Consider the following 24,911-nt stretch of genomic DNA (forward strand, 5'->3'; position numbering starts at 1 on the left):
GCAAGAGTGGCCTCCACCACGACCCTCCGCCGTGTCCCCGCCCCTTACCTTTCTCCCTTGGGTTTGGGTCCAGCTCCCAGGAAGTTGGGTCGTGCCCAGGAGCCTTGTATGTAGAGCTATCTGTTGGAGGCATGTGGGCAAGAGCACAGAGTCTCCCTAGAGAACCCCCAGAAGAGGTGGCAGGCACTGGCACCCTCCGACTTTGCCATCCGAACAAGAGGCTTGTTCAGCCTCATGGTCCTGACTGACATGTGCTGTTTCCAAGCCCAGATCCTTTGTCTGTCAAAGTGCGGAGCACACCGGGTCCGCCTTAACACTGTGGGAGTCCGCGATCTGGTGCTCGGAAATATGCCCCCTTCCCACAGGACATTGGTGCTGCTCCCCTGAGTCGCAGGGGCAAGAAATGTAGCCCAAGAGCCTGTTGGTTGGCATTGCCTAAAAACAGGGGCCTCGTTTGTCTTCTCAAGGCTGCTTTGCTTTGTTTGTTTTGAATGTGCTAAGCTGACTTCTTTCAAGGACCGTCTTTGAAAGATGTCGCTGGTGAGAGGCCTCCTGAACACGCAGAAGGAGCTCGTGCCTTGTGGTGCCGGCCGGCCTGTTCTCCCGGGCCAGCGTGCGTGCGTGCGCCCTGCTCCCTGCGGACGTGCTTCCCTGGTGCTGTGGCAGGACCGCCCTGGCTGCAGCATGAAGAGTTCTTCCAGGAGCCAGGAAGTGTTTTCCTCCTCCTGTTTTCAGGCACATTCTGCTCAAAGTAATCACCATTAAATTTTAAGAAACTGAAGCGATGTGGTCAGCATTTTCTGCTTCTTGGGTTTTCTGGGGCCATTGGCCTTTTGGGTCTTTAATTTGTGTGCATTAAAGTGATAACGGCATTGCCAGACAGGCTCCCGGCCCACTCCCCAGTGCCCTGTTGTGCACTGGACTGTTTTGGAAACTCAGCCCGCCCTTCTGGGAGCCGCTGTACAGACAGTAATTCAACTTTTTCTTTAGTAGGGAGCCCTGACTTATTTTCCTTTCTAAAACCAAGCAGTTTTCTTTGAGCCAAGATGTGGAAAGGATGAGGCTTGCACCTTGCCGTGTGTGTGTGTGTGTGTGTGTGTGTGTGTGTGTGTGTGTTCAGTGTAGTTCTGCTGCCTCTGTCACACACTGTGATATCACAGACTGAGGCCTGACTTGGCTCAGCAAATATCAAGCCTGCTTCTGTTTTTCCGTCCCACCATTCTTAGCAAGAGGCTTTTATTTTCAAGGTCAACTTATTGTCCAGGGTGGCTGCTGATGCACCGGCCATCACAGTTTCATCCTAGGCAAGAAATGAAGGAAGAACTAATGGACAGTTAATGCTCATGTGGTAGCTGTCCCTCCGCCTCTTTGGGGACTTCCTGTGTGGCCTTCCCATGAGGTTCTGCTCACTTTTCACTGGAGATAGCTGGAAAATAGTCCCTTAGCTGGGACATGGGCACGGAGGAAAAAGTGGGGGGAGGAATAAAGGAAGTGTGTTCAGGTGTGTGCCCCACCTTCTCCCCTTGCTCCAGCAGAAGCCTGCCTGGGCCGCGGTCCGTGCACCCCACCACGCGGCACACCCCTTCACCTCGCAGCCCCCACGGAACGCCCTTCTCTGGCCTTGCCTGTGCAGCTCCTTCTGTGACTCAGCCTCGTGTCATGTAAGGCTGCTGGGAGGTAGGGGCTGCCTCTTGAGAGTAACAGCCCTCAGCTTCCCCTCCCACACGAACCCCCAGAGGACACCACCCCTGTTTCCCTTTTGCTGCCACTGAGGACAGAGGAGGGCTAGCAGGAGCTCTGTAGATCTGCGAGACGGTGCTGCTCTGTACGGTTTCAGCGCAGTGTCCCGTCCGATCGTTTCCACAACTGTGCCTGAAGTGAAACCCAGCCCGGGTGGAACTGAGGGCAGGAGAGCACTTTCCCTTTTGCTCTGGGGCCCTGCAGGCCTGCTCAGGGTGTGGGGGTGCGTGGTGCACCAGGAGCGGGCCTGCTCGGGCCTGGACGGGCCTGGACAGTTTGTGCACAGTTCTCAATCTCTGTCAACTGTGACAGCTTCCCAGGTCCACTGGCGGGCTTACAGTTCTTTGGGAAGTGGCTGGACGCCAACATGGCTTGCCGATGTTGGGGGGGTGGGGACGACAGAGCCGCACGCCCGCTGGCGGCCCCTCCCTCACCAACTTGGCCCAGCTGGCTCCCTGCAGGTTTCGCTTTGTGCCTAGTCGCATTTTCCAAATTAGGAAAGTAAGCTGAGCTCGGCCTTGATAAAGCAAGGATGTGATTTGTTGGGCATTCGCACGCAGTCCCTGTTGTGTTTTGACAAGTGGAACCTTAAAAAAAGAAAAAAAAAAAAAAACGCCAGCAAGGACCATTTATTCTTTGTGGACGTGAACTGGCGGTTTCTGTTTGACGGTTCTCTCTCGGGCTTTGCTGCTGTCTTGGGGTGTATCAGAAGGGAAGGTCTTGAGTGCAGTGTGAGGTGTGTGGGGGGCGGCCTCATGGTTTGCCCGGAACATTCGTGTTCTTGGCAAGCTCGCGCATCCCTGTAGAAGGACAGCCTTGCCACAGACCTTCCATTGGGCGGCTGCGGTGGGGACGCCGTTCTGGCAGGCCCTCCCGGGCTCTGCCTTCAGCTTCTGAAAGCATTTTCTCTGCCAAGTTGAACAAAATTGAACTTGGGCCTTTTTGACAAAAGTTTCCAGAATCCAGAAGATAAACATGCAGAGCTGATTTCTGCTTTGTTTTCTGTTTCTCCGCCCCTTGTGCAGTTCAACAGCTGCTTTGTCCGAAGTCTTTCCTTTCAGCCCCTCTGTTTCCCAGGGCAACGATACCACAGCAGCTTCTCTGGGCTGTCCTCCGAGTACACATATGGAAATAAGAGCAGTGTCCGGAGAAACGGGGTGTCCGGGTTAGTGCCTGTGTTTAGAGCCTTGGGTGCACGGTTCCCTGGCACACTCACTAACAGCAGATGCTAGTTTTTAACTGTTAGTGCATTATTATTGAATTTCGTGTTAAGGTTTAGGCAAAAGACTAAATTTTGCAAATTATTTTTTGCTAATTATTTTGCAGTTTATTGCAGTTTTGCAAATTATCCTTGCATGGAATGCCTCTCCTTGAGTATCATGTCCCGGTGGCTGTCAGAGCCCTCCGTGACCCATCCAAAGTTCCTCATGTCACCTGGATGTCATCCCGCAAAGGGTGGGGGTCTGTGACCTGAGGAGGGGCAGGGAGTTTTGAAGAGCAAATGGGACCTTTACTTACCGGGTGGTGACTTCTCTTTCCTGGAGCTCCCGGTGGCTTTGCTCTCGTGCCTGAGTGCCCCGTGCTCCAGGAGAGGAGGGGAAGTATGTACAGACGGGGCGGTGTGGGCCCCCGTCTCCAGATCAGGTGACTGTTAGGCAGTTACAGGTTGCTGCTCGACTGCCCCCCCACACACCATTTCAGTGATGCCGTGAACCCCAGCAGCTTGGCCCAAGGACCCTGGGCTCTGTGGGCAGAGTGTCTCCTGCCTGCTGGGCGGCGCTCAGGGCCGCTGCCAACAGTGCCATCTCCACCTGAGCCTGTCTTTAGAAAGCGTGGACATGGATGGGAACGGCTGAGTCCACGGCTCCCGGGGCCCCCACGAGCGATAGAGTGATGGCGCGATGGCCCTCCCCTCGCCCGCCAAACGTTCTCTGACTCTCTGGCCCACTGACCCTGCTAAACACGGTGAAGGTGTACCGTCCATACCCTTACGAGGTGACTCGGTCGTCCTTCGTCGCTGGCGATTCCGCAGCAGCCAGGGGTCAGCTGTGCCCTCCCTCGTCCTGTGGCTTGTGGGTGCTCCGGCGAGAATTTGTCTCTTCCCACCTGTAGGCTGTTTCTGTGCCCTCGCCTCTTTGTTTTTTTTTTTTAAGATTTTATTTATTTATTTGACAGAGCTATCACAAGTGGTCAGAGAGGCAGGCAGAGAGAGAGGGGGAAGCAGGCTCCCCACTGAGCAGAAAGCCCAATGTGGGGCTCGATCCCAGGACCCCGAGGTCATGACCCAAGCTGAAGGCGCCCCATGCGCTCACCTCTTGATAGACTTTAAGTTCCAAAAATAGGTTATGGTGACCTTGTCGCGGGCTCTGACATGCACGTGCGCCGCGTGCCAGGAGAGCAGAGCGGCCCCAGCAGTGACCGCAAGCCCCGAGCCAGGCCTGTCACCGTGCGTTCCAGGGAGTTCGGCAGTTTCCTGAACATGCCCGAGGACGAGGCTTTCTTGGGGGGAAGAGTCTCTGGCCCTTGAATACACAGGTGTTGGGGCTCTCCCCGCCGCAGAGGACACAGTAACACTGCAGACACGAGCAGGAGTCCTCGGGACACCCAGAAACGACCCGGAACCCCCCGTGGCTGGATTTGGTCAGAGTCTTGCTCCCGAGAAAGGGGGTGAAATGATTCTGGAGGGACCAGGAACCCCAGGGCGCCTCCTTGGCGGCCTCCCGCAGGGGTTGCCCAGGACTGCTGTGAGTGGGCCCCACTTAGCAGCCTCTGGAAGACGACGGCACGTCATCACGGCTGCTCCCTGCGGGCAGGGGTCTCCCACGCTGTCTCTGCTCGGGGATCCTCAGCTGGGGGCTAAACCTCCATTTTTACCAAGGACCCCCAGCTTTGACCAGGCCTTTGGCTGCATTTCTAACCAGGTTTTGGAGTTTACCAGAGGGGCTGGAGTATTCTGCAGTCTTTTTCTTTCTTTCTTTCTTTCTTTTTTTTTCTGTAAAAGTAGTTTTGGCCTGACTGTAAAACTATCTTATTTTTTAAGAAAATAGATCATAGAAAAATACCTAATGAAGAAAGCAGGGGCTCGTGGGTGGCTCGGTCGGAGAACCATCTGCTTTCGGCTCAGGTCATGGTCTCAGGGTCCTAGGATCAAGTCCTACATCGGACTCCCTGCTCGGCGTGGGGCCTGCTTCCCCCCATCCCTCTAACCCTCCTTCTCCTTGTGTGTGCACACGCGTTCTCTCTCTCTCTCTCTCTTTGTCTCTCAAATAAATAAATAAAAATCTTCAAAGAAGAAAACCAAGTTAACTTCTAAACAAGCATTATTTAAGTTGCCGTATTTCATTCCCACGCCCATGTTGCTGCTGCACTGACCAGAGCTGAGCGTGCGGAAAGCATCACGACAGTCCGCTTCCTTTTGCTCTTCCTGGTTCGAGCTTGTATTTTGATTCCTGCCCTGTTGGCCCACCTGTGTTGTGCACCCCTCCACCGATGGCCCCCAGCTTCGCGGTGAGGTTGTCCTCAGCCTGACGAGCCCCCGTGGCTGCAGCCTGCCTCCTGCAGTTTTGGCTGTCCTAGCAAAGTGTATGACATTGTTAGTAAAATTCGATCTTTTAGGCTTAAAAAAATAATAATAAGATTGTCAGAATCCCTTGATTTGGGGATTAGATATGTAAGTTTTTAAAAACCTTGTCCTGGACAGTCTTATTTTCCTCCCAAGTTCTTACAGAAGTCCGAGCTTCCGGCCCCTCTCGCTTTCTAAATGCAGACATAGGTATGTGGGAGCCGCTGTGGGCTGCGTTGAGGACAGCTGCCTCCTGGCCTCCCCCTGGAACACAGGGCTAGAGCTCCCCCCCCGGACTAGAGGGGCCCTGCGGGTAGTCTGTGGAGTCCTGTTCCATGGGCCTCCTGGCCTTGCCTTCAGACCTAGAGGCCTGGCCATGTTGCCACCTTCCTCCCCCGAGATCCAGACACAATGGCAGATCTGGGCCAGGATTAATTCTCCACAAGTTTTCTGGAAGACCTGTCATGTCTTGCAAAATCCAAAGGACTCGTTATCAAGTATTTGTTCTCCAATTCTTGACTGTTTCATTACTTTTTTTTTTTTTTTTAAGATTTTATTTATTTATTTGACAGAGAGATCACAAGTAGACAGAAAGGCAGGCGGGCGGGGGGTTGGGGGTGGGGAAGCAGGCTTCCTGCTGAGCAGAGAGCCCGATGCGGGACTTGATCCCAGGACACGGAGATCATGACCTGAGCCGAAGGCAGTGGCTTAACCCACTGAGCCACCCAGGCACCCGACTGTTTCATTAATTAAAGGACCCGGTAACAATGTCAAAATAATATTTGGATAGGAGACGGGGGGTCCTGGAAGGCCACCCCAATCCAAGGCTCTTTTGTCCTTCTTCCTCGCTCTCTGCTCATGAGAACACCGGCGTGCTGTTGGCCACTTGCTGTGTGCCAGGCCTTGCGCTTGGGGTCCTCGCTGCATCTGGGCTCGGAGACTTCCAGGTCCCCCCACACTGTCCCCACAGCCCGTTCTCCAGCCGGGCCTGGTCAGCTCCAGATCCCACACCATTCACCATGACTCTAAGCCCTCTGGTCTCTGCATTTGATCTGTCACCATCACACTTGTCCATGGGGCAGTGGTTAGTGTGTGGTGTGTCCGGGTGCTGTGTGTGCTTCTCGTCACTTCGCTTTCTGTTCCCGTTTACGTCCCGAAGAACCCTGTGCGCTGTGCTCTGTAGTTACCCAGTGCTTCTTGATGAGGAGAGCTGGCTGATGCACAGTGATGAGATGTATCCTTCCAAGAATGTTTGCCCCTAACCACATACCGTAGTCTGTTCAGCAGTTCTTCGCTGTAGGGAGCTCTTTGGCTTTTTACAGTTAGGTTATAGTTTTGGTTTTTGTAACCAAGGTCAGAGTAACAAGGACAAAGTTGATCTTTTTTTTCTGGATGTAACAGTCTTAACATAAGCTGATAGAGCAGTTCCCAGCTTTTTTCTATTACATCGTTGTGTTACCCTGTATCCATTTTATGGCCCACGGTGGCTGCTGCAGCTCCTGCCGTCACACTCAGACTTTGGCCATTGGGAAGAGGAAGAGGTGAAGAAGATATTCAGTTCCGCCTGAGGGCATGAGTGTTAATGCAGTAGAGGCAAAGAAGCGTTTTGTTTAGGCAGACGGCTGCGTGCGTAGCTGTTCACTGTTGGAGCAGGAGGATGTGTGTCCAGCAAAGTAGCTGTCTCTGCCATAGTCTGCCTTTTGTCCACACACATATGTGTCCCTTCTTCCAAAATAAAAACACTCCTTCCCATCATCAGAGGAAGCTGCCCAAGTCCCACTCGGTGACTGGACCCCGTAAAATGCAGGGTCTCCGTTGATGAGCGCGTCTCTCATCAGGGCGTTCCAGGTGGTGCCTCTGTGGAATACTGAGGCGAGTAGAAGGCAGGAGAAAGCAATCCCAACTCCCCGCTGGAAAAGAGAACAGGAACCACCCTCACTGGTCACAGACATTCTCAAAAGCATGACCCTGCAAGGCCATTGCTGGGTCTGCATTCTGGAAGGATCTCTGCCTACCAGCCTCCCTGGCCTCGTCAGAAGAGGGCCGTGGAGACGATGTGCTTCCTAGCAGCCCGTCCCACCTAGTGCAGGAACCACAGCAGGGACCTCTGGAGGCAGGTGTCATTCTTGAAAACTGGTCTTTTGTTTACCGTTGTCTGGTGCGGGCCCACTCTGCCGGTCTCCCATGAGTGGGGGCTTCCTTGAGGCTCCCCAAAGCCATAGGCTTGCCAGGCTGGCTCCTGTTCTCTAGCCAGATGGCAGCTGCTTGAAGAGGACGCAGCACCCCCTCCTGCAGCCCATTGCGTTGGGTCACTGCAAGCCACATCGGCATCCCCGTACGTCTGGTCCGGGTGGCAGGCTCTGTCCACGCCAGGCCTGCAGTCACGTGCTGCCAAGAAGGGTGAACAGATTGCGGCCCGTGATGCTCTCGTCCAGGGTGAGGACCTCCTAGCCAGCCAGCTTGTAGCAAACACTGGGTTCTCTGATGTTCAGGAAGTTGATAAAAAAGCCGCAGGTCTGGTCCTAGGATCCCATGCCTTCTTCCCTGTAGGTTCCTGAGAAGGATTCCTCTGTAGAAGAACTCTTGTTCCAGTGTGAACCTACCTCTTGGCCAGAGCCACCAAAATTTTCTGTGTCTTTTCAGGAGACGTTTTCCAGTCTCATCCAGCCTTCCTTCTCGAGTTTTCTTTCCTTTGTACGTCTCATTGTCCAGGTTTCTTGTTTTTCCCTGGAGGTGACTTTTGGGGCCCTCACTCCATAGGCAGCAGGTGCCTTTGTCTTAGGAGACAAGGGGTCTGCCTTCTGCTCCAGGTCATCTGTTTCTCTGAGGCCGCCCCCTGATTGTTTGGTTCCTGTCTTCCTGTAAGAGATGCTCCCCAAGTGTCTGTTCTTTCCTGGCTTTCCATCTGCACGTAAGAGCTAGGTCCTCCCACGGACGGCTGCTGCACCTGCCAGCGTCGTCTGCTGGCTGGTTCCTTGTCCGGTGGGCTTCCCCGGGGGCAGGACACAAATGCCCGTCTGCAGCCTTCGTCCTGGACTGTCGTCCCCTGGGGGTTGTTGGGAAGGTTGGGGGAGGCGTGGCTGGCGTGCAGAATTTCAGGCTCCGTAGCCAGTGCGGGATGTCGTCCCCATTCATTGTGCGTGCCCAGGCCCATCCGCTCTGCGGGACGCAGTGGGATGAGCTGCAGGCGGGGGGGCTATTACAGCTTTAGAGGGGAACGCTCTGTTGCCTTAATTTTTTAAATGTTTCTGGAAAGTTTCACATGGAGTTCTTTCTCTCTCTGTCTGTTTCCCGCGTCGAGAGTGAAGATCCCTGTACTTGTATCTGCATCGGTAAGGATTAGAGGAGCCCTTTTGTGTCCCACAGTGTCCCGGCTGGTAGGGCCAGGGGTGGGATTCCATTTTAAGGACCAGGTGGAAGCAACAGTAAGCGGCCACCCCAGTCACCCCTGAAAACCTTAGGCTCCTTCGTGCTGAGCAGAGCCAGAACCAGCCTCTGGGCCATGATCTTTGACCTGCTGCTGAAGAGGGCAGCTTTGCGTGGCTGCAGGGCCGCCGCGGTTTGGCCCAATTTCTAGGAGCCTTTGGCCTCCACGTGGCCCCGGGAACTGCGCAAGCCTCGGGCAGACCCTGAGCGTGGGAGCTGTGGGGCACGGACATTTTTTCACAGGAGCCTGAGGGACATGTAATCCGCAGAGCTGACAACTAACCACTTAAGTTGTCCAGTTCAGTGGTTCTCTCTCTGTTGACAGTTCTGCAGCTCGCACCAACATGGATTTTAGAACGTCTCTCTGTCACCCCTGAAATCCAGCTCCCCCCGCCCCAGCCCTGCACCAGCACCCAGTTCCTCTCTGTTGTAGGTGAGGGCCAGCGTGCTGCAGGGGGATTGGAAGGACGGTCCCTCCCAGGGTGGGCGCATGCTGCTCGGGGACGTGCTGCAGGCTGCGGCGGAACACACGCACACACATATGCACACACGCCCACACACGCTCCTCTGTCGCCGCGATCCCCAGCGCTGACGGCGGGGCACCGTGTGCAGTTGGGGTCAGGTCGAACGTGGAGCGCCTCCCAGAGAATAGCTTTAATTGCAAAACATGCTCATTAAAACACCAACCAGGGCCTGAAACCGGAATGGAAATATTATAGGGAGAGAAGTAATTGGTGAACCCGGGAGCGCCCCGGGGAGATGTCTGTTTAAAATTAAGTAGCTTCCTGGTGTTTCTCCTCCTAGGTAGGAAACAGTTTGCCTCGGGGTAATTTCTGGAAGAGTGGGTCAGGAGCTGCTTTTGAAATAGCTGTTGCAGTAAATAATAAGAAAATGTTTATTGTTAAACTTTAATTGGGGATGACTCTTACAGTAGGAAATTGCGTGTTTGAGTCCGTTATAGACGGTGTTTGACTTCGCTACTAATTTGCTAACCCAAATCCCTGACCTACAAAATGTTGTGTTTTGTTTTACTAAAAACTCCACAGGTATGCATGTATTACCTGGAATCTTTGTTTTTTAAACTGGAAGGTGTCTAGGAGGTCATTTCGTGTGTTCAGAGCCTCCCCTTTTGTTAGCTAAGAACGGAACTACGGAGGTTGGGGCACTGAACTCAGGAGCGGTTCTCAGCCCCCGTCTTCCTACAGGCTGTGTCCCTGATTCTCAGTTCCCATCCTGACACCTCGCCTTCATGGGGGGCTCAGAAGCCCTCCCTGGGCACGTAGCTCACTTCCCAAGAATTGCCGTGGGGTCTGGGAGCGACGCAGCCCTGGGCCGGCCGGGCTGCCTGGAGCCTGGCTTCCCCACCCCCATTCCCAGGATCCTGTGGCAACTCTTGTCTTCACCCACAGCCCTGTTTCCTGACGTTCCACTCTGCCTTGTGACCTGTCATAGGCCAGAAGCCACATCCTCTTTCTGGTTGCCCTGATGATGGTAGGGGGTGCTGTGAGTGCACCCTCGTGCGGGGGCTTTCACAGCACAGCCGGCACAATGCCGGGCCCTCCTGGCAGGTAGCGGAGTGGAGTTTATTGTGTCCATTCGCAGCTGCCAAAGGAAGAGACAAATGGATAAGGACGGAATCACTGCCTTTAAATATTCGTTGTTCTTAATTCTGTGTATGACACTGTGGCACAGGGCAGCGTGCGTGGTTAGGTGTGTTCACGTGTGCGTGCACGTGTGTGTGTGTGTGCGCGCGCACAGGTATGCGTGTGCGTGGAGCCTTCAGCCAGATTCCCCGTTGCAAATTCTTTCCTTCCTCCTCTGGTTCGGGAACGGCAGCCGTCCTCGGGTGTGAGCTGGGATGGATGTTGGCTCCTTGCCCTCTAGGTCTGGAGAGTCCGGAGGCCTCAGAGAGCATCGTAGGCAAGTGTGTGATGTAACTTTCTAGCCAAAATACTAACGAAGGAGGTTTCTGTTGGGTTGTGGGAAAATTAAGGAAAGTGGAAGCAACATCAAACGTCTTTTAACCATGGCTAACAAGAGGAAATTGCAGAATGTGTTTGGATGGCCGCAGGTGGCCTTACGCAGAACAGGGGCTGGGGGGTGATGTGGACACGACAGGGTGGACACCCCACCCCCGCCCTGATGTGCTGGTGTTTGGACCGCATCTCCCAGAACTGAAATGGTGTCAGAATCTCTTTGTTGTGGTTCTGGGTTTGGAAATACAAAGCTGGTGCCCATGGGTCAGACAGCGGCCTGGTGCTTTGCTCCCTGCCTTTGCAGAGATGGCCAGTCCCCGTGCTCGGGCATCTCTGGAAGAATGAGTACTGGCCAGTCGAGCCAGTTTGAGTTACTGACTTCCCCTGGGAGGTTCGGGCAGCCCGGCTGTTGGAGCAGACGCCAGCGTGTGCTGCTGAGTCATTCCAGGAGCAGGGGCTTCCCGAGGGGAAAGCTTGAGTACCCCGTGCGGCCACTGTAGACGTTCACTGCCTCTCGTGGGCCCAGAACCTATTTTGACCTGCTCTTAAGTCAGGTTTTTTAAGAACAATTTGACGAAGAGGAAAATTCAAATGAAGAGGGTGAATGCTGTGTCCCCCAGAGTGTGGAGGTGTCCCTGCCGTTTAAATCATGCTGCTGAGTTAACACAGGCAGGAGCAGGCACGGAGCCTGTTTGAACACCCGGCATGCTCCGAACACCTTTCGGGAATGGTGGGGAGCGCGCCGATGGTGGGAGTGGACACACGAAGAGCTTTTTCTGAGCAGCTGATACAGGCAGGACTGTCCTCTCTGCTCTCATTTGGGTTTGCATTTCTGTTTGTGACTAAAGTTGCAGTTAGCAACCTGTTGATGACTTGTGCGTCTGGAAGTCAGGTGTGCTGTATACTTAATGTCCAGATTTTACGCAGACGTTTCTTGGAGGGTAGGTGACCTTGGTTTGGTGTGGCGCGCGCAGGGTGTGGCTGGGTGTGTGCGGCCGCCCGCCAGCAGAGGCCCAGAGCTGAGAGCGGGTCGCGCGGGGAGTCCTGGGCCGTTCCTCTGCGGGGTGCCCGCCGGCCTGGCTAGGGTGGTACCACCCCGTGGTCCCGCTCCAGAGCTTCTGGCGGCGCAGCCTGTATTTATGCTCGCTGCTGAGCGGCGACCATGGTGGTTCAGCTTCCCAACGAGCGTTCTCTGCGAGCTCGTGAGCCCCGCTCGGGTACCCCTGCAGCCACCCCAGTGGACAGGAGGTGGCAGCTTGTCTGAGCCTCTCCTGGGGCCCTGCCGGGTTCCTACCTCTATCTGCACGTGTGCAGGAAATGAAAAACCCGTATTGGTGTCCGCAAGTGTCCCAGATCGGACTTTGGCTTCGCTCCACGAACCCAGAGTGATGCCGGGGTTCTGGGACGTCAGGCGACCCCACCATCAGGTGAACCAGAACATTCTGCGGCTGCCTGGTGGCCGTACCCCTGTCTCCCTGCGCTGACACGCACTCTCCTTGTTGCAGGTGCACTTTCCGATTCCCCAGCACGGCCATAAAGATCCAGTTCACGTCGCTGTACCGGCCGGAGGAGGCCCCAGCGTCTCCCCTCCGGCCCCTCTACCCGCAGATCTCCCCTCTGAAGATTCACATTCCGGAGCCGGATCTCCGCAGCTTGGTCAGCCCCGTCCCGTCCCCAACCGGCACCATCAGGTAAGTGCCCCCCCCACCCCCACCCCCCACCAAGCCCCGGGGTCCCCCTGCTCTGGCTGTCTGTGTGAGAAGCAGGAGGGGGACACAGGCGTTCCAAGTCTTGGACAGCGCCCAGTAGATCTCTGGAAAACTGCAGGGCTTGGAGATTTTGAAACTATTTTAAGTGCATCAAGGGACCCGACGCCTTAAATCTCCGGAGAGTTCTCTCCTGGACTGGAGAGTCCCTGCTGTACGAATCACTTCTTCAGTCTGCCGCTCTGGGTCTCGGGAGCTTTCTCGAGAAGCAGCACAGGTATGGTTGCTCTAAAGATACAGACAGCACTTTCACCTGTGCACGGCACGACTTGAACTTTGTTTTTCTAAACTTCATTTATGAAGTTTTAGGACTTGAACTAGAGTCAGAAGGAGAGAAAGTCCTCAGATGTTCTCGTCCTCGGTGTGGTGTACAGAGAGTCCTTGGGGGAGGGTTTCGGGGAGATCCCCGTAGAGAGGGGCTAGCTGGGCTCTCGACTTCGTGTCCCGCCCACTCTCCATGTGGTGCTGGTGCTGGTGTCACGGCTCCGGCCTCGGCACCGGCAGCCTGCCCATGGCTGCTGCATCCTTGGTGTGAATGTCAGACCTGGAAAAGGCAGGTCGTGTCTGAGTCTGGTTTTGCCCCCACATACCTCCTGCAGGGGTCTCAGTCTTCAGGGGTGTCTCCAAGCCACGCCTAGAGACCTGCTGCTGCTCGGGTGAGAGCTTTGCTGTGCCTATGGCCATCTGGTCAGATGCCATGCCGTCCCTCACTAAGGGACGCTCTGGTGGCCCTCATGTTCTAGAACCATGCATCCCTTGGTCTTTCTGGAACAGTCGTGCCTCACCGCACGTCCTGTTCTCTTGCTAGGACACGTTGCTGACACACTGGGAACAGCTTGCGTTGAGCCGGCTTGGAGTCCAGGTCCCAAAGAGCCAGGGACGAGGTGTGTCTCCCTCTTAGGGAGGGAGTGACAGTGTTGATCATGGTGTGGCCTAGAACTCAAGCCTGGGCCCCTGGTTCTGGTTCTGGCCATGTATCTATGGGAGAGCCAAGGGCCTCCTTGGGCCTTGTTTTCCTTGTCGTGAGCCCAGAGGCAGATGTCATGGCTCTGGGAAATGAGGACGAGCAGCAGCGTCCTGCGAGCCACATGTTCGTGCGGTCCTGTGCTCGGCACCAAGCTGGCAGCATTGCTCACTTCAGGTTCCTAGAATGACTCTGCTCTAAAGCCCCGCGTGGAACATGTAATCTCGTTCCAAATGGCGAGCTGGAACTTCTTGTAGAGCGGGAGTTTCATGCTAATGTGAAGATATCCCTGCACTTAGTATCTGTGATGTATCCACAGATAGGAAATGACAGGCGGGGAGATGAGGTGGTCCCAGCCGATGAGGCTCTGGCTTTTCCTCGCATGGCTGATGGGCCGCTCCGGACCGGGCAGCTCACCGGAGCGGGAGGTCCTGGCCGGAACTTGTGCACTAGCGCTCAGGGCATCACTGTCCCTAACAGCCGCGAGGTGGGAGCCCCTGGGGGTCAGACGTGTGCAGTCACGGTGGAATGTTATTTGGCCATAAAAAGGGATGAAGCGCTGACACGTGGCGGAGCTGTCCCGTGGGAACATGATGCGGAGTGAGGGCGGCCAGGGCAGACAGCCGCCACCGTTAGGACACCGTTAACAGGAAACGCCTGGAACAGGCGGGCAGCTGTGGGGCTGAGGTTGGAGGGTGGGCTCGCCAGCTGTTGCGATGTTTGTTTCTGCGGCGATGATGGAAATGCCATGCACTGAGACAGTGGGGACAGCCGCTGACTCCGTGAGTACCCCAGAAATGCGGGGCTGTGCTCTAATGCGGGACTTTCCTCTCAGAGAAGCTGACACAAAACCAGGCCTGCCCTGACACCTTCGTCCAGGAGTGGCCTAAAGCCGTGGCAGGCGCAGTGACCAGCGGCGTGCCATGCCCGTGCTGCTGGCCGCTTGCGGCTGGTCCTGGGCGGCTGAGGGCACCTGGGGGGCCCAGGCCATCAGCTTATGATCCAGCCCAGTAGACGCTTTCTAAGAAAGAAAAATGTGTTGGTTTTTTACCTGGAGGGCTGCAGAAAGTAAATCTGTCTCCCAGGAATAATCCAAGTCCAAACGGTGGCCACTGGGTTACGATATTCAAGCCAGGCGTTGTGGTCCGGACGTCACTTTTGTGTCAGAAAGAGGCACGAGCTGGAAGCGGTCAAGGGAAGTGTGGACGCTGCTGTTGGGGTTGAGCCCGTGTGGCTGGAGCTGTGCTGAGCCTCCGGGGAAGCGAGGGGCCAGGCCCTAGCCTGATTTGTGGGGGTGCTGTGTCCTGCCCACCCCCCCTTCTCCTTTCCATCTGGCAGAAGATTTGGGGAGAAAGTAGCCACTGTGGGACTGGCTCTCTCTCCCCCCTTCTGGCCTTTAAATATCCGAGAAAGGACCTCTGTTTACATCCGTTTATCTTAGCGCTGTGGAATCCACTTGAGTGTTTAGAAACCTCAGGGGCCCTTGCGGTTTCACTTGCCAAGATCTGTTCATCTTCTGGGCGGTTGCAGGGGTGGGGCCATGTGTTTACAAACACCCGCCCCCTCCTCCACCCTGGGATGCCCCCCCCCCCACTCCCCACCCCGCAGTGCTGGAGGAGGGGCCCAGGACAGAGGGGGTGGGGCTGGCCCCCTGCGAGGCCTGCCGGCTGCCGCTGTCCTCCCCTTGCTGTCCTCCCCTTCCTGTCCCTTCTGACTAGACAGCGGCGGGAGGGGAGGGAGCCCCTTTTCCGAGTTTGGTGTGCCTGCGTCCTGCTCTCGCCATTGGCCAGCTCACCGGCGCCGCCTAGGGGCCTCGGTCTGGGTCGCTTTCCTGCCGGAACCTGGTTTCTCCAGCACCCTGGCCTGAGCCCCCGTCCCCTCCAGGGTTTTCTGAGTGGCTGTCCCTGGAGGAACAATCCCGGGAGGAACTTTCTGGAGAACAAACAGCCCCGCCCCATGCTGCGGCCCCACCCATCTTCCTTTCAGTTTGGCCTTTTCCTGCTTCCCTGGCAGGCCAGGGGGTGTGGCGCGCCTGCGGTTGGATTTGTGTTTTGGTTTTGGGTGTTTGTGTGTGTGAGTGTGTGTGTGTGTGCGCGCGCGCGTGTGCGCGCGCGCAGCGGGGAGGGAGGTCCCCGCACTGACGTACTCCACCCAGAAAATGAATGAATGCTCTTTGAAATAAATCTGCTGTCTCCAGCAGCATTTTGTTGACTTTTTTCTTTTTTTGCAAAAAGTGGTGTAAAAGGAAGAAAAAAATCAGTTCATCATTTTTGGGGTTTTACAAAGCGAGACCCCAATCTGTAAAGAGCTCTTGGAGCCGGGAGTTTCAGGGACAGAGTGGAAATGAAGGCAGAAGGGGCGGGGGGCGGAGCTGGTCTTTACAAGAGCCAGACTTTACAAGCGGTTTCTTTAAGAAGCTTTTCCTTTCCTTGATTTTTTCAAGGTGTAGAGCTCAAAAACCTGAGTAATGTGTGTTGTGACTCTGGCAAAATCTAGGCCACCGACTTCAAACTGAAACCACCCTTGACCGTGGTCTTCAGGCAGCCCACCCCGTCGGTGGTTGGAGCTCAGCCACCTTCCCTTCCCTGCGATCCATCCCGTCCCGTCCTTTGGGGAGAAGAGCTTGCGTTTTTCCAGCCAACGGGGGCCCTTTCTTGGGGTGACGTTTCCTGCGTCACAGCTCCCAGCCCTGCCTCCAGACGCCTCCTCTGTCATGCCAACAGGGCCTTTGCCTGCTGATGCATCCGTTGCTCCAGGAACCCCAGTGTCTGAGGCTCACTTGGGGGCCACTTTCCTCTCTGGCACCTCTCCTGTGGGCCTCGCACCCCGACCTTGCCCTTGCCCTTCCCAAACTCCAAGAAATAAAAATTGGATCATCCATACAGAGAAGCAGGCCCCCGCGTTCTATTTTCCCTTCTGCCACATCTGTGCCAGGATGTATTTTGGCTCTGAAATGTTGAGAGAAAGTTCTTATCTTCATGGAGTAGCCGTTTTCTGGTTCTTGGCCACATCTCACGGGGGCCCTTTGAAGGTTCCTGCTTTGAGTGTTCTTGGCCATGCCTTGTGGGTGACGCCCAGCCTGTGGGCACTGCTGCTCGGCGTGGGCCGTGAGCCCGCGATATCGGGCCTTTCCCAGGCCCCACACTCTGGGAAGCAGGAAGAACCTGGAGTGCGGGGGCTGGGGGACATCCCCCCAAGGTCTGCCCCAGACAGGCTGCCCCTCAAGGTCTGTGTGCCTGGCGGCACCTGGGCTGACCAGCAGCTCGGGCCAGCATGCGGACCGCTGTGCACGGGGCAGAATGCGTTGCAGAAACGTGTTGGGCTTTTGAAATAGCTTCCCAGGATTTCGCAGCATCACATTTATCATAAGCGTTCCTAAGAGAGGCCTCCAAAGCTGGCCTCTGGCTCTTCTTTCCCTGTTCTTTCATTCTTTCCAGGTTACAGAATTACTGTGTGTGCATCACACACAACTGAAACATTCCCGAGAATGAAGTTCGCGGAGTGCACCATTCCCAGGACCGGCTCAGTGCCCTCTCCCAACCCCTTGTCTCAAAGGGCTGCTGCTGTGCGTTTCTCCTTCCCTTGTCACCACACTACAGGGGCTGGGATTTGCTTCCTGTGTCCCCACAAGGGGACCCAGGGGCTGTTTCCAGGGTCCTGCCCTCAGGGGCAGCCCTCCCGAAACGTCTGCCTACATGTCTTCCACAGGGGCGATGGATTCTCAGATTTGGTTATTTTGTTGAAGATAAACTCTGGGAGGGTCAGAGCTGCAGGAATCAAGGAACAGTGATCAGGAGAGGAACTGGGACACTTATTTTAGAGAACAAAAACATCCTAATCTTCAGAAAAGGTCAAAAGGCATGAATGAGAAACAGAATTACCACTCAGCTCTGTGTCTTCATGGGACGTATGATCTTCTGCTTGAAAAGTCTGTTCGCTCAGCCGCCATTGAGGAGCTGATTCTGTTTCTTTTTTTTTTTTTTTTTAAAGATTTTATTTATTTATTTGACAGAGAGAAATCACAAGTAGATAGAGAGGCAGGCAGAGAGAGAGAGAGGGAAGCAGGCTCTCCGCTGAGCAGAGAGCCCGATGTGGAACTCGATCCCAGGACCCTGAGATCACGACCTGAGCCGAAGGCAGCGGCTTAACCCACTGAGCCACCCAGGCGCCCTGATTCTGTTTCTTGACTAAAAATTAATAATCTAATGAAAATCTCAGTAGCACTCCACAAAAAAGACCGAGCTTCCAGAAAACCATCTGGATGATCGCTGAAGCGGTGGTATGGGGCTCACGGAGGGCTCCCGGTGGCCACTCTAGGGGCTGGGGCGGGAAGCGGGGCACAGGGGCCGTGGTTCTCTGCATGACGGCCAGGAACGGTCCCAGGAGGGGAGAGGTCCTGACTGCGCCTTCCAGACTTCAGCCCAGCCTCTTCTTCCAGCCCCCACACCTGCGTGGTCCCAGGCGCCCACACTGATCTCAGCTATGCGGTTTGAACCCGGGGAGGCTGGCACGGGAAGAAAATGCCCACAGTCCCAGGGCAGACCAGGCGGGCCGGCATCTGAGTGGGGGTCCAGGCCTGGTGGAGCCTGGGGCAGCCTGGAGGGGTGGCAGTGGGACGCCATGGGAAAGGCCACAGGGACGGAATTGGCTGGCCTGCCTTCTTTCCCACTGGTTTTTCTCAGCATGAATTCTTACCGTCAGAGTGAGACCTAGAAACACCTTTTCCCATCAGGTTGCTCCTTCTTTTCCAGAATCTGTCAACATAGGGTGCAGAGTCAAGGCCAGGCGTGACCCGCGTGGTCACAGTGGTCCCATGCTGGGCCCGGCAGTCCCAGAGCCAGCTTGGGTTTGCCCCAGCCCAGAGAGCTGCTGGCAGGACAGGCCAGCCCAAGCAGCCACCCCCCGAGACCATGAACCTGTCTTGCCTGAAACAAAAATGTGACTTCAGAGCTGGTTTCCCAGAAAAGGGGGAGTCAGTGACCAATGGTTGAAAGTGCACGTTTTGCTGCATTTCCACCTAGAATCCTGAATTAGGAAGAACAGGCACTCGTGTGGTGTGACGTCTGGTAGGCGGCAGCCGCTCAGGCTCTGCTCCTTCCCCATGTGCCCAGATGCAGAGTCCCCCGGCACCCCGACAAAGTGAGCAGTTCTTTGGTAAGCCTGGCCGGCTCAGTCAGTAGAGTCTGCAACTTTTGATCTCAGGGTCATGAGTTCAAGCCCCACATTGGGCATGGAGTCTACTCCAAAAAAAAAAAATCTTTTTTTCAGCTTTTGCTAGTAGGGAGGGAGATTTCCAGCATGGTGGGATACATCTCTGTATGGAACACCGAGTGTCTTGGTTGGTCCCTGAGCCCATTGAGCCCCCATCTCACACCTGCCCCTTGGAGGCCCTTCTTGGAGCTGAGCTCATGTGGCTTCTCGCTTTCATCCGAGGCGGTGCGACATCACGGCCATTGGGTGCTAGGGACAGCTGTCTCAACACAGACAGGCCCGCGGGGACAACTGAGGGGGTCACGGGGAAGCTTGAGGCTCGGAGACTAGAAGGCTGTGCGCATACAGACATTCTCCCGGGACGGGCCCGCAGGGACCATGGCGACAGTGGCGCTCTGTCCCCTGCGAACGCTGGCCGGCATGAGTCCCTGGCTGTCCCCGTGCTTGCTCCCCTGTGAATTATTCCCGTTCAAAGTCACTCTTGGTGAATGACAGCCTTTACTCTGGGTTTTGCCTCTGAGAGCTAGAGATACATTTTCTGCAGTCTTCTGCAAAACAGTGACCTGTGGTGGCCAGCACAGCCCCATGTGCCTAAGCCCAGAGGTCGTGTGTGTCCTCGCCCCTGGTAGGGGCGGCCGGTCTGCATCACGCAAGGGCAGGAAGCCACCTGCCCCCCGGCCTGGGTGTGACTTTGCGTCCAGGAGTGATGGTTCTTGTCCCTGTGGTCTGATGTGCTTTACTGTGTTCAGGTCCACAGGGGGCGTCGCGTGTGTGCGGGAACCAAGCGGGCTGACAGGGCTGCCACCCACCAGGCGTCCTGTGCTTCTGCACTGCTTGGCGGAGGACAGTGCAGAGAATCTTCAGGAAAGGCGCCTCACCTCAGGGTCATGTGACCGCTGAACCACAGCTTCGTGCCACACGGTGGCATTTGGTTCCCAGATGGCTGTGTGTGAGAAGCCTGCTTCCGAGCGTGTGACTGTGTTACCGGTCCCCCAACGTTACGAGCTTGGGTGTTGTTTATCTGGTTCCGAATTAAGTTAAGAAAAAGAGAATGTCTCAGCTAAGATTCCTCGAGTCTGGGGCACCAGGGCGGCTCAGGAGAGAGACGGAGGGGAGGGCGCAGGAGCACACAGGACATGTTCCGAAAGCTGGGCTTTCTGGACCGGTCCTGGTGGGGTGCTGCCTCGGAGGAGCTCTCCTGAGGGCAGGGGCCCAGGTCCGCTGTGACTGGCTTGTCCCCGCCCTGTGGGCCAGACTCCGTGGGGGTGGGGCATCTGTGGTCCCACGTGGGGCTGGCCAACCGGGCACCTTTTACCTGGGCTTGTTACCTAGTGTTTGCACTGGTGTTCTCTGAACATTTTGTAATAGAATTAGTTTTCAGAATCGGAATTTCATTGTAGTTTGATAACCAAAGTCCACCTTGTCAACGAGAGGCACTGTGCCAGCGCCTTTCACCGCTGGGCTGGGCTGGGCCGGGCCAGGCGAGCTCGAGCAGGATGCGGGCCAGGGACCCTGTAGGCCTGGCAGTGGCCAGTGTGTGCTCCCAAGCTGCTTGAGCCACAGGTGTGTCTGGCCCGTGTATTTGGCTGCAGTTCCCCACTTCCTATTGGCACAGCAGCCTGGGAGAGAGAGCCACTGGGCCACAGAGGTAAAAGTCCTGGCCCGGAGAAACTGGGGGAGGGCCCATCTCAGAGGTCCTGATGCCCCTGCGCAAGGCCTTGTCTCCCCAGCCCTGGTCCACAGCGCCCTCGTGTGGACAGTGAGCACATGACAGCCAGCCCGGGGCAGGCTCAGCATCCCCTGCCCTGTGGGTGGTGCCCCTCTGGGCCCAGGCTGTGTGCGGTGCAGGGGCGGGGGTCAGGACCCACAGCTCCGCACCACGGTCAGAAACTGCCGCTGTAATACCACATATCGCCCCTGCCGCATGTGGACACAAACTGTTGTCTGGCTGCTCTCGGGTGGTCCTTTATCAGAGGCAAGGTGTAGCATCCTGACAGCACGGGGAAGGAAGGGGTTGCATTTCGCCTTCGCCCAGCATCACCCAGCATCACCTGGCAGGTCCTGAAGTCCTGTGACTTCAAGTCTTCCTTGCCAGGGTCATGAACTCAGGCTGTGTTGTTTCTCTCCGCAGTGTTCCCAACTCCTGCCCGGCCAGTCCACGTGGGGCTGGGTCGTCCGGCTACCGCTTTGTTCAGAACGTGACCTCGGATCTGCAGCTGGCCGCAGAGTTTGCCGCGAAGGCCGCCTCGGAACAGCAGGCAGACACATCCGGAGGGGACAGCCCTAAGGTCTCAGGCCTCACGGCACACGCGGCTACGTGGTGACCGTGCCCGGGGCACGGCGCGGGCACACCCAGGGCTGCTCCAGTGAGCGCAGCGGGCTTGCGGGGTGCGGGCGTGAGAAGGAGCCGCGCACGGGGGCAGGATGCCAGCCCCTTGCCTGGATAGCACACGTGGCTCCCTCAGTGACATCGCTCAGGCCCCAGGCCCTCTCTCCGGCTCTGCACCTCCTCGGCCTTCTGTCCTCATCCCCCTCTGTGGGTGACGACGGCTTCAGGGCTTTTCCTTACATAAAGCTTTGGTATCTTAGCTCATTCTGCTCTGATATCTATCTTTAAATCGATTTGCTAAAGAAGCGAGAAATTTCAGAATTAAATTATGAGGAAAACCTGATTTCTCCCTGTGGGGCTAGAAGGGCTGTCCCTCGTTGAGTGCACGTGCATTGGCAGGCCGCGGTGGTCCCTGGGATTGAGTTAGCTGGACTCGGGTGCTCTCCAGGAGCGGGGGCACGTGGCGGGTGGCCCGGAAAGCCTGCCGGAGCTGACGGCTGCCGCCTTTCCCTTCAGGATGAGTCGAAGCCGCCGTACTCCTACGCTCAGCTGATCGTGCAGGCCATCTCGTCTGCGCAGGACAGGCAGCTAACACTAAGTGGGATCTACGCCCACATCACCAAGCATTACCCCTACTACCGCACGGCTGACAAAGGCTGGCAGGTGAGGCCCGAGCCCAAGAAGCCAGACTCCCAGTCTGGGAACAAGGAGGTTAACGGGGAGGTCATTTTCTGTAGGACAGAGTGGTCCCAGGGGGGAGTGTCTCTGCTGATGGCCCGTGGCACATCGGAGCTGAGCCACAGCCTCAGTGAATCCAAATAGTCTTGTCTCCCTCCGACGTCCAAAAAAGGGAGGGCAGTTGCCTGGTGTTTTCAAGCCTACCGTGGCTTCCGATCGTGCGCTGTGTTGGAAATGGACCATGTCCCTGTGCTCTCTCAGTGGCCCGCGTATACTGGGACCGTCAGACCTCTTGTCAGGCTCATTTAGGAATGTTTTCCCCGTGGTTCTTCTTTTCCCCTGGCCAGTTGACTTAGTACCAGTTCTGATCTGCAGACTCTGGGTCATGGCCCGTCTTTCGGTTTCACTTTTTGTCCAAGAAATGCCGTGCTAAATTTTCTTAGGAAAAGCTACCACTGTGCCTTTGCACTTCCCGGTAGAATCCAGTGACTTTGCCCCCTGTGGAGCGCCCGCACCAGCACGAACGCTGGGCTCTCCCATCACCTCTGGTCTCGTGTCTGTTACGTTCAGATTCCGTTTTCTGACATGCTAACTGGCGCCTGTCTCTGTTTGCCCACAGAATTCCATCCGACACAACCTCTCTTTGAACCGTTACTTTATTAAAGTTCCTCGTTCCCAGGAGGAGCCTGGGAAGGGGTCTTTTTGGCGAATAGACCCTGCCTCAGAAGCGAAGCTCGTGGAACAGGCATTCCGAAAACGGAGGCAGAGGGGCGTCTCCTGTTTCCGCACCCCCTTCGGGCCTCTGTCTTCCAGGTAAGCCCCTGCTCTGCCCTCGCTCAGCAGCCTGGCTCCCCAGACGTCCACGTTCACGGGACCACCTCTGGCTCTTCAGACACGTCACTTTTATGTTTCTGAGTGAGACGGTGTCAGGACCAGTGACTCTGGGACAGTGAAGTTAGTAAGTGGGCCACGGGCTGCTCCTCTGACCGGTCCGTTCTCAAAGCTGAAATGTGGGCAGTGTTGGGACCAGAACCTGAAGCCAGAGTGGAGTGGAAGGGGCCTGCGGGGTTCCGTGGACGTGAGCGTGCTGGCAGAGGGCCCGACAGGCCAGGTCTGGTCGAGCTCAGACAGGTTGTGTCATTAACAAAGCTGCCTTTGCAGAGTGGGCACCGTCCGCCCTCTGGTCAGGGCCCCTCCCGCTCTGCACGTGGGTGGGCCCAGCAGTCTTCCCGAGGTCGCCAGTCCAGGGAGAGCGTGGGGCAAGAGAGGACAGACGCTCCCTGAAATTCTCCCCCTGGAAGGAAACTTTGTGTTTTCCACATCGTGTAGCTAATGTGATTCTGCGAAAGACTGCTCAGACGTCCAGAAACGTCTGGTATGGGGTCTGGCCTGATTCTCGGTTCTGTAGCCAGAGCAGAAATCGGAGCAAAGGTGACAGTCGTACTGGTAAGGTAGGAATTCAGAACGCGTCAGCTGAGCTCACGTTGTCCCGAACACCATGTTGCGTGAGTAGGGCTTTGAGAGAAGTGCTGCCGGAGGAGCTGAGTTCACTAGGAGGCCGGCCCAGAGACGTGGCTGTACGACAGCTCCTCCTCCCCTCACGCTCCTATAGCCAGAGGCCCTGGTGGCAGTGGGGTGCGTGTCTCTGCAGCGTGAGGGCATCCGCTCCAGGCCTCTCCCCGCTCCTGGCACTTTGCTGGCGATCTCCAGCGCCCGCGGGCTCGTGCCGGGGCTCCTGACCTCCACCCACATCTCTCCTGCCGTTCTGCCCGAGCACGCCAGTGTCCAGATGCCCCTGTGACAGGACACCGGTCACTGGGTTAGGGACTATCCTACCCACCAACTCTGAGCAAGGCCCCCTGTTGAGGCACGGGTGATTTCTGGGGACGCAGCTTAGCCCCTAATGGTGAGCGCCATGACTTGTCATTTGTCGACAAGCTGGGGGAGTAGGTACGGGGCTGGCTGTATGCGCCCGGCACTTCCCAGGGAACCCTGATTGGGGGTGTCTCTGGATGATGACAAGGGGGCCTGTCTTCACCGTCACCCTGGGAGTGAGGGCCACAGTCTCGTGAATCTGCACAGTGGCCAGCAGGGAATTCTTGGGCCCGGGAGGAAGGCTGTGCGCGCTGTGTCTTCAGGAGAGGGAGGGCGTCTCATGGCTGCAGAGCTGGGATGCTGTAGGAGGAAGGCGGTGGGTGTGGTTGTGTTGGGTGGGGGGCGGGTAGAAAGCAGGGTAGGCTCTGCGCAGAGCTGAAGAGGGCCTGCCAGGAATCTGGGCTCCTGAGGTCAGAGGAAGGCTGTCTGTCACAGGCTTAGGGGGCGGGGGGAGCGTGCCAGGTCTGTGCCTGAGGAGACCAGGGCGCCCACAGCACCCCATGTCTGGAGGGGCGAACAGTACCACCCACGGGGACGTTTACCATGCTCACGGGAAATGCAGAGCAAAGACGGCTCCCTCCAGGCAGCCCCGGCATCCTGCCTTGGAGAGTTTGCATTGACCCTGGGACTCTGAGGGACCACGAGTCCCCGCGCTGCACAGCCAGTCCCGGGATGGCCCCAGCCGAGCACGAGCCTGGACCACGGTGAATGGTGACAGAGGGAGCAGCCTCCCCCAGACTAGAAGCCGTGTGAGCCGGACAGCCGTGCACCCAAAGCCTGTCTGGTCCTCCGGCCGTAGGTCTGTCCTGGTGGGAAATTCGCACCCATCCCACCAAAGCCTAGCTCTTTAACACTCCGTGGGGCACTGGCTGGTCCCCTTCAGGAAGCAAATTCTCTGGAAGCCACAAATGACAGCATTTCCCACTTCTGGACTTAAACACCTGTAGTTGTTGGTCTGTCGGGTAGCTCGTTGTCACTGTCGGGTAGCTCATTGTCACTGCACGGTATTACGTTAGCGTGGGAACTACCTCGTGAGGACAGAGAAGCATCAGGAAAGGCTGGCCAAGGGGCCATGGAGCATGGACATTGGGGTGTCTGTGTTGTGCGAAGCACCACTTTCATTTCTGACCTTGTGTACTTACTGCCATGGTCCCTTCTCTTGTGTCTTCCTCAGGAGCGCTCCGGCTTCGCCCACTCACCCCGGGCTAATGTCCCCTCGTTCTAGTGGCCTGCAGACCCCAGAGTGCCTGTCTCGAGAGGGCTCACCCATTCCACACGACCCTGACTTTGGGTCAAAGTTAGCTTCTGTTCCAGAGTATCGGTATTCCCAAAGTGCGCCTGGTAAGATGGTCTTGTCCCTGCCCCCGGCGTGGCGGAGCGGAGC

At 56.5% G+C, this 24,911-nt stretch overlaps 1 protein-coding gene across 2 annotated transcripts in view; it reads left to right on the forward strand.

The window, feature by feature from the left end:
* FOXK1 (forkhead box K1) overlaps positions 1-24,911 on the forward strand; it is a 62,571-nt gene that overhangs the window by 29,547 nt on the left and 8,113 nt on the right. For both annotated transcript variants that reach the window (XR_004282091.1, XM_032328738.1), the window contains exons 2-6: positions 12,210-12,395; positions 20,777-20,933; positions 21,491-21,637; positions 22,272-22,465; positions 24,702-24,868. Coding sequence is in view for 1 of the 2 variants with exons in the window: in XM_032328738.1 (XP_032184629.1) it covers positions 12,210-12,395; positions 20,777-20,933; positions 21,491-21,637; positions 22,272-22,465; positions 24,702-24,868 (851 nt within the window). In the remaining variant the exon portion in view is untranslated. The remainder of the gene's footprint in view (positions 1-12,209; positions 12,396-20,776; positions 20,934-21,490; positions 21,638-22,271; positions 22,466-24,701; positions 24,869-24,911) is intronic.

Source organism: Mustela erminea, chromosome 20 (assembly GCF_009829155.1).
Source record: "Mustela erminea isolate mMusErm1 chromosome 20, mMusErm1.Pri, whole genome shotgun sequence".
Taxonomy (NCBI): Eukaryota; Metazoa; Chordata; class Mammalia; order Carnivora; family Mustelidae; genus Mustela; species Mustela erminea.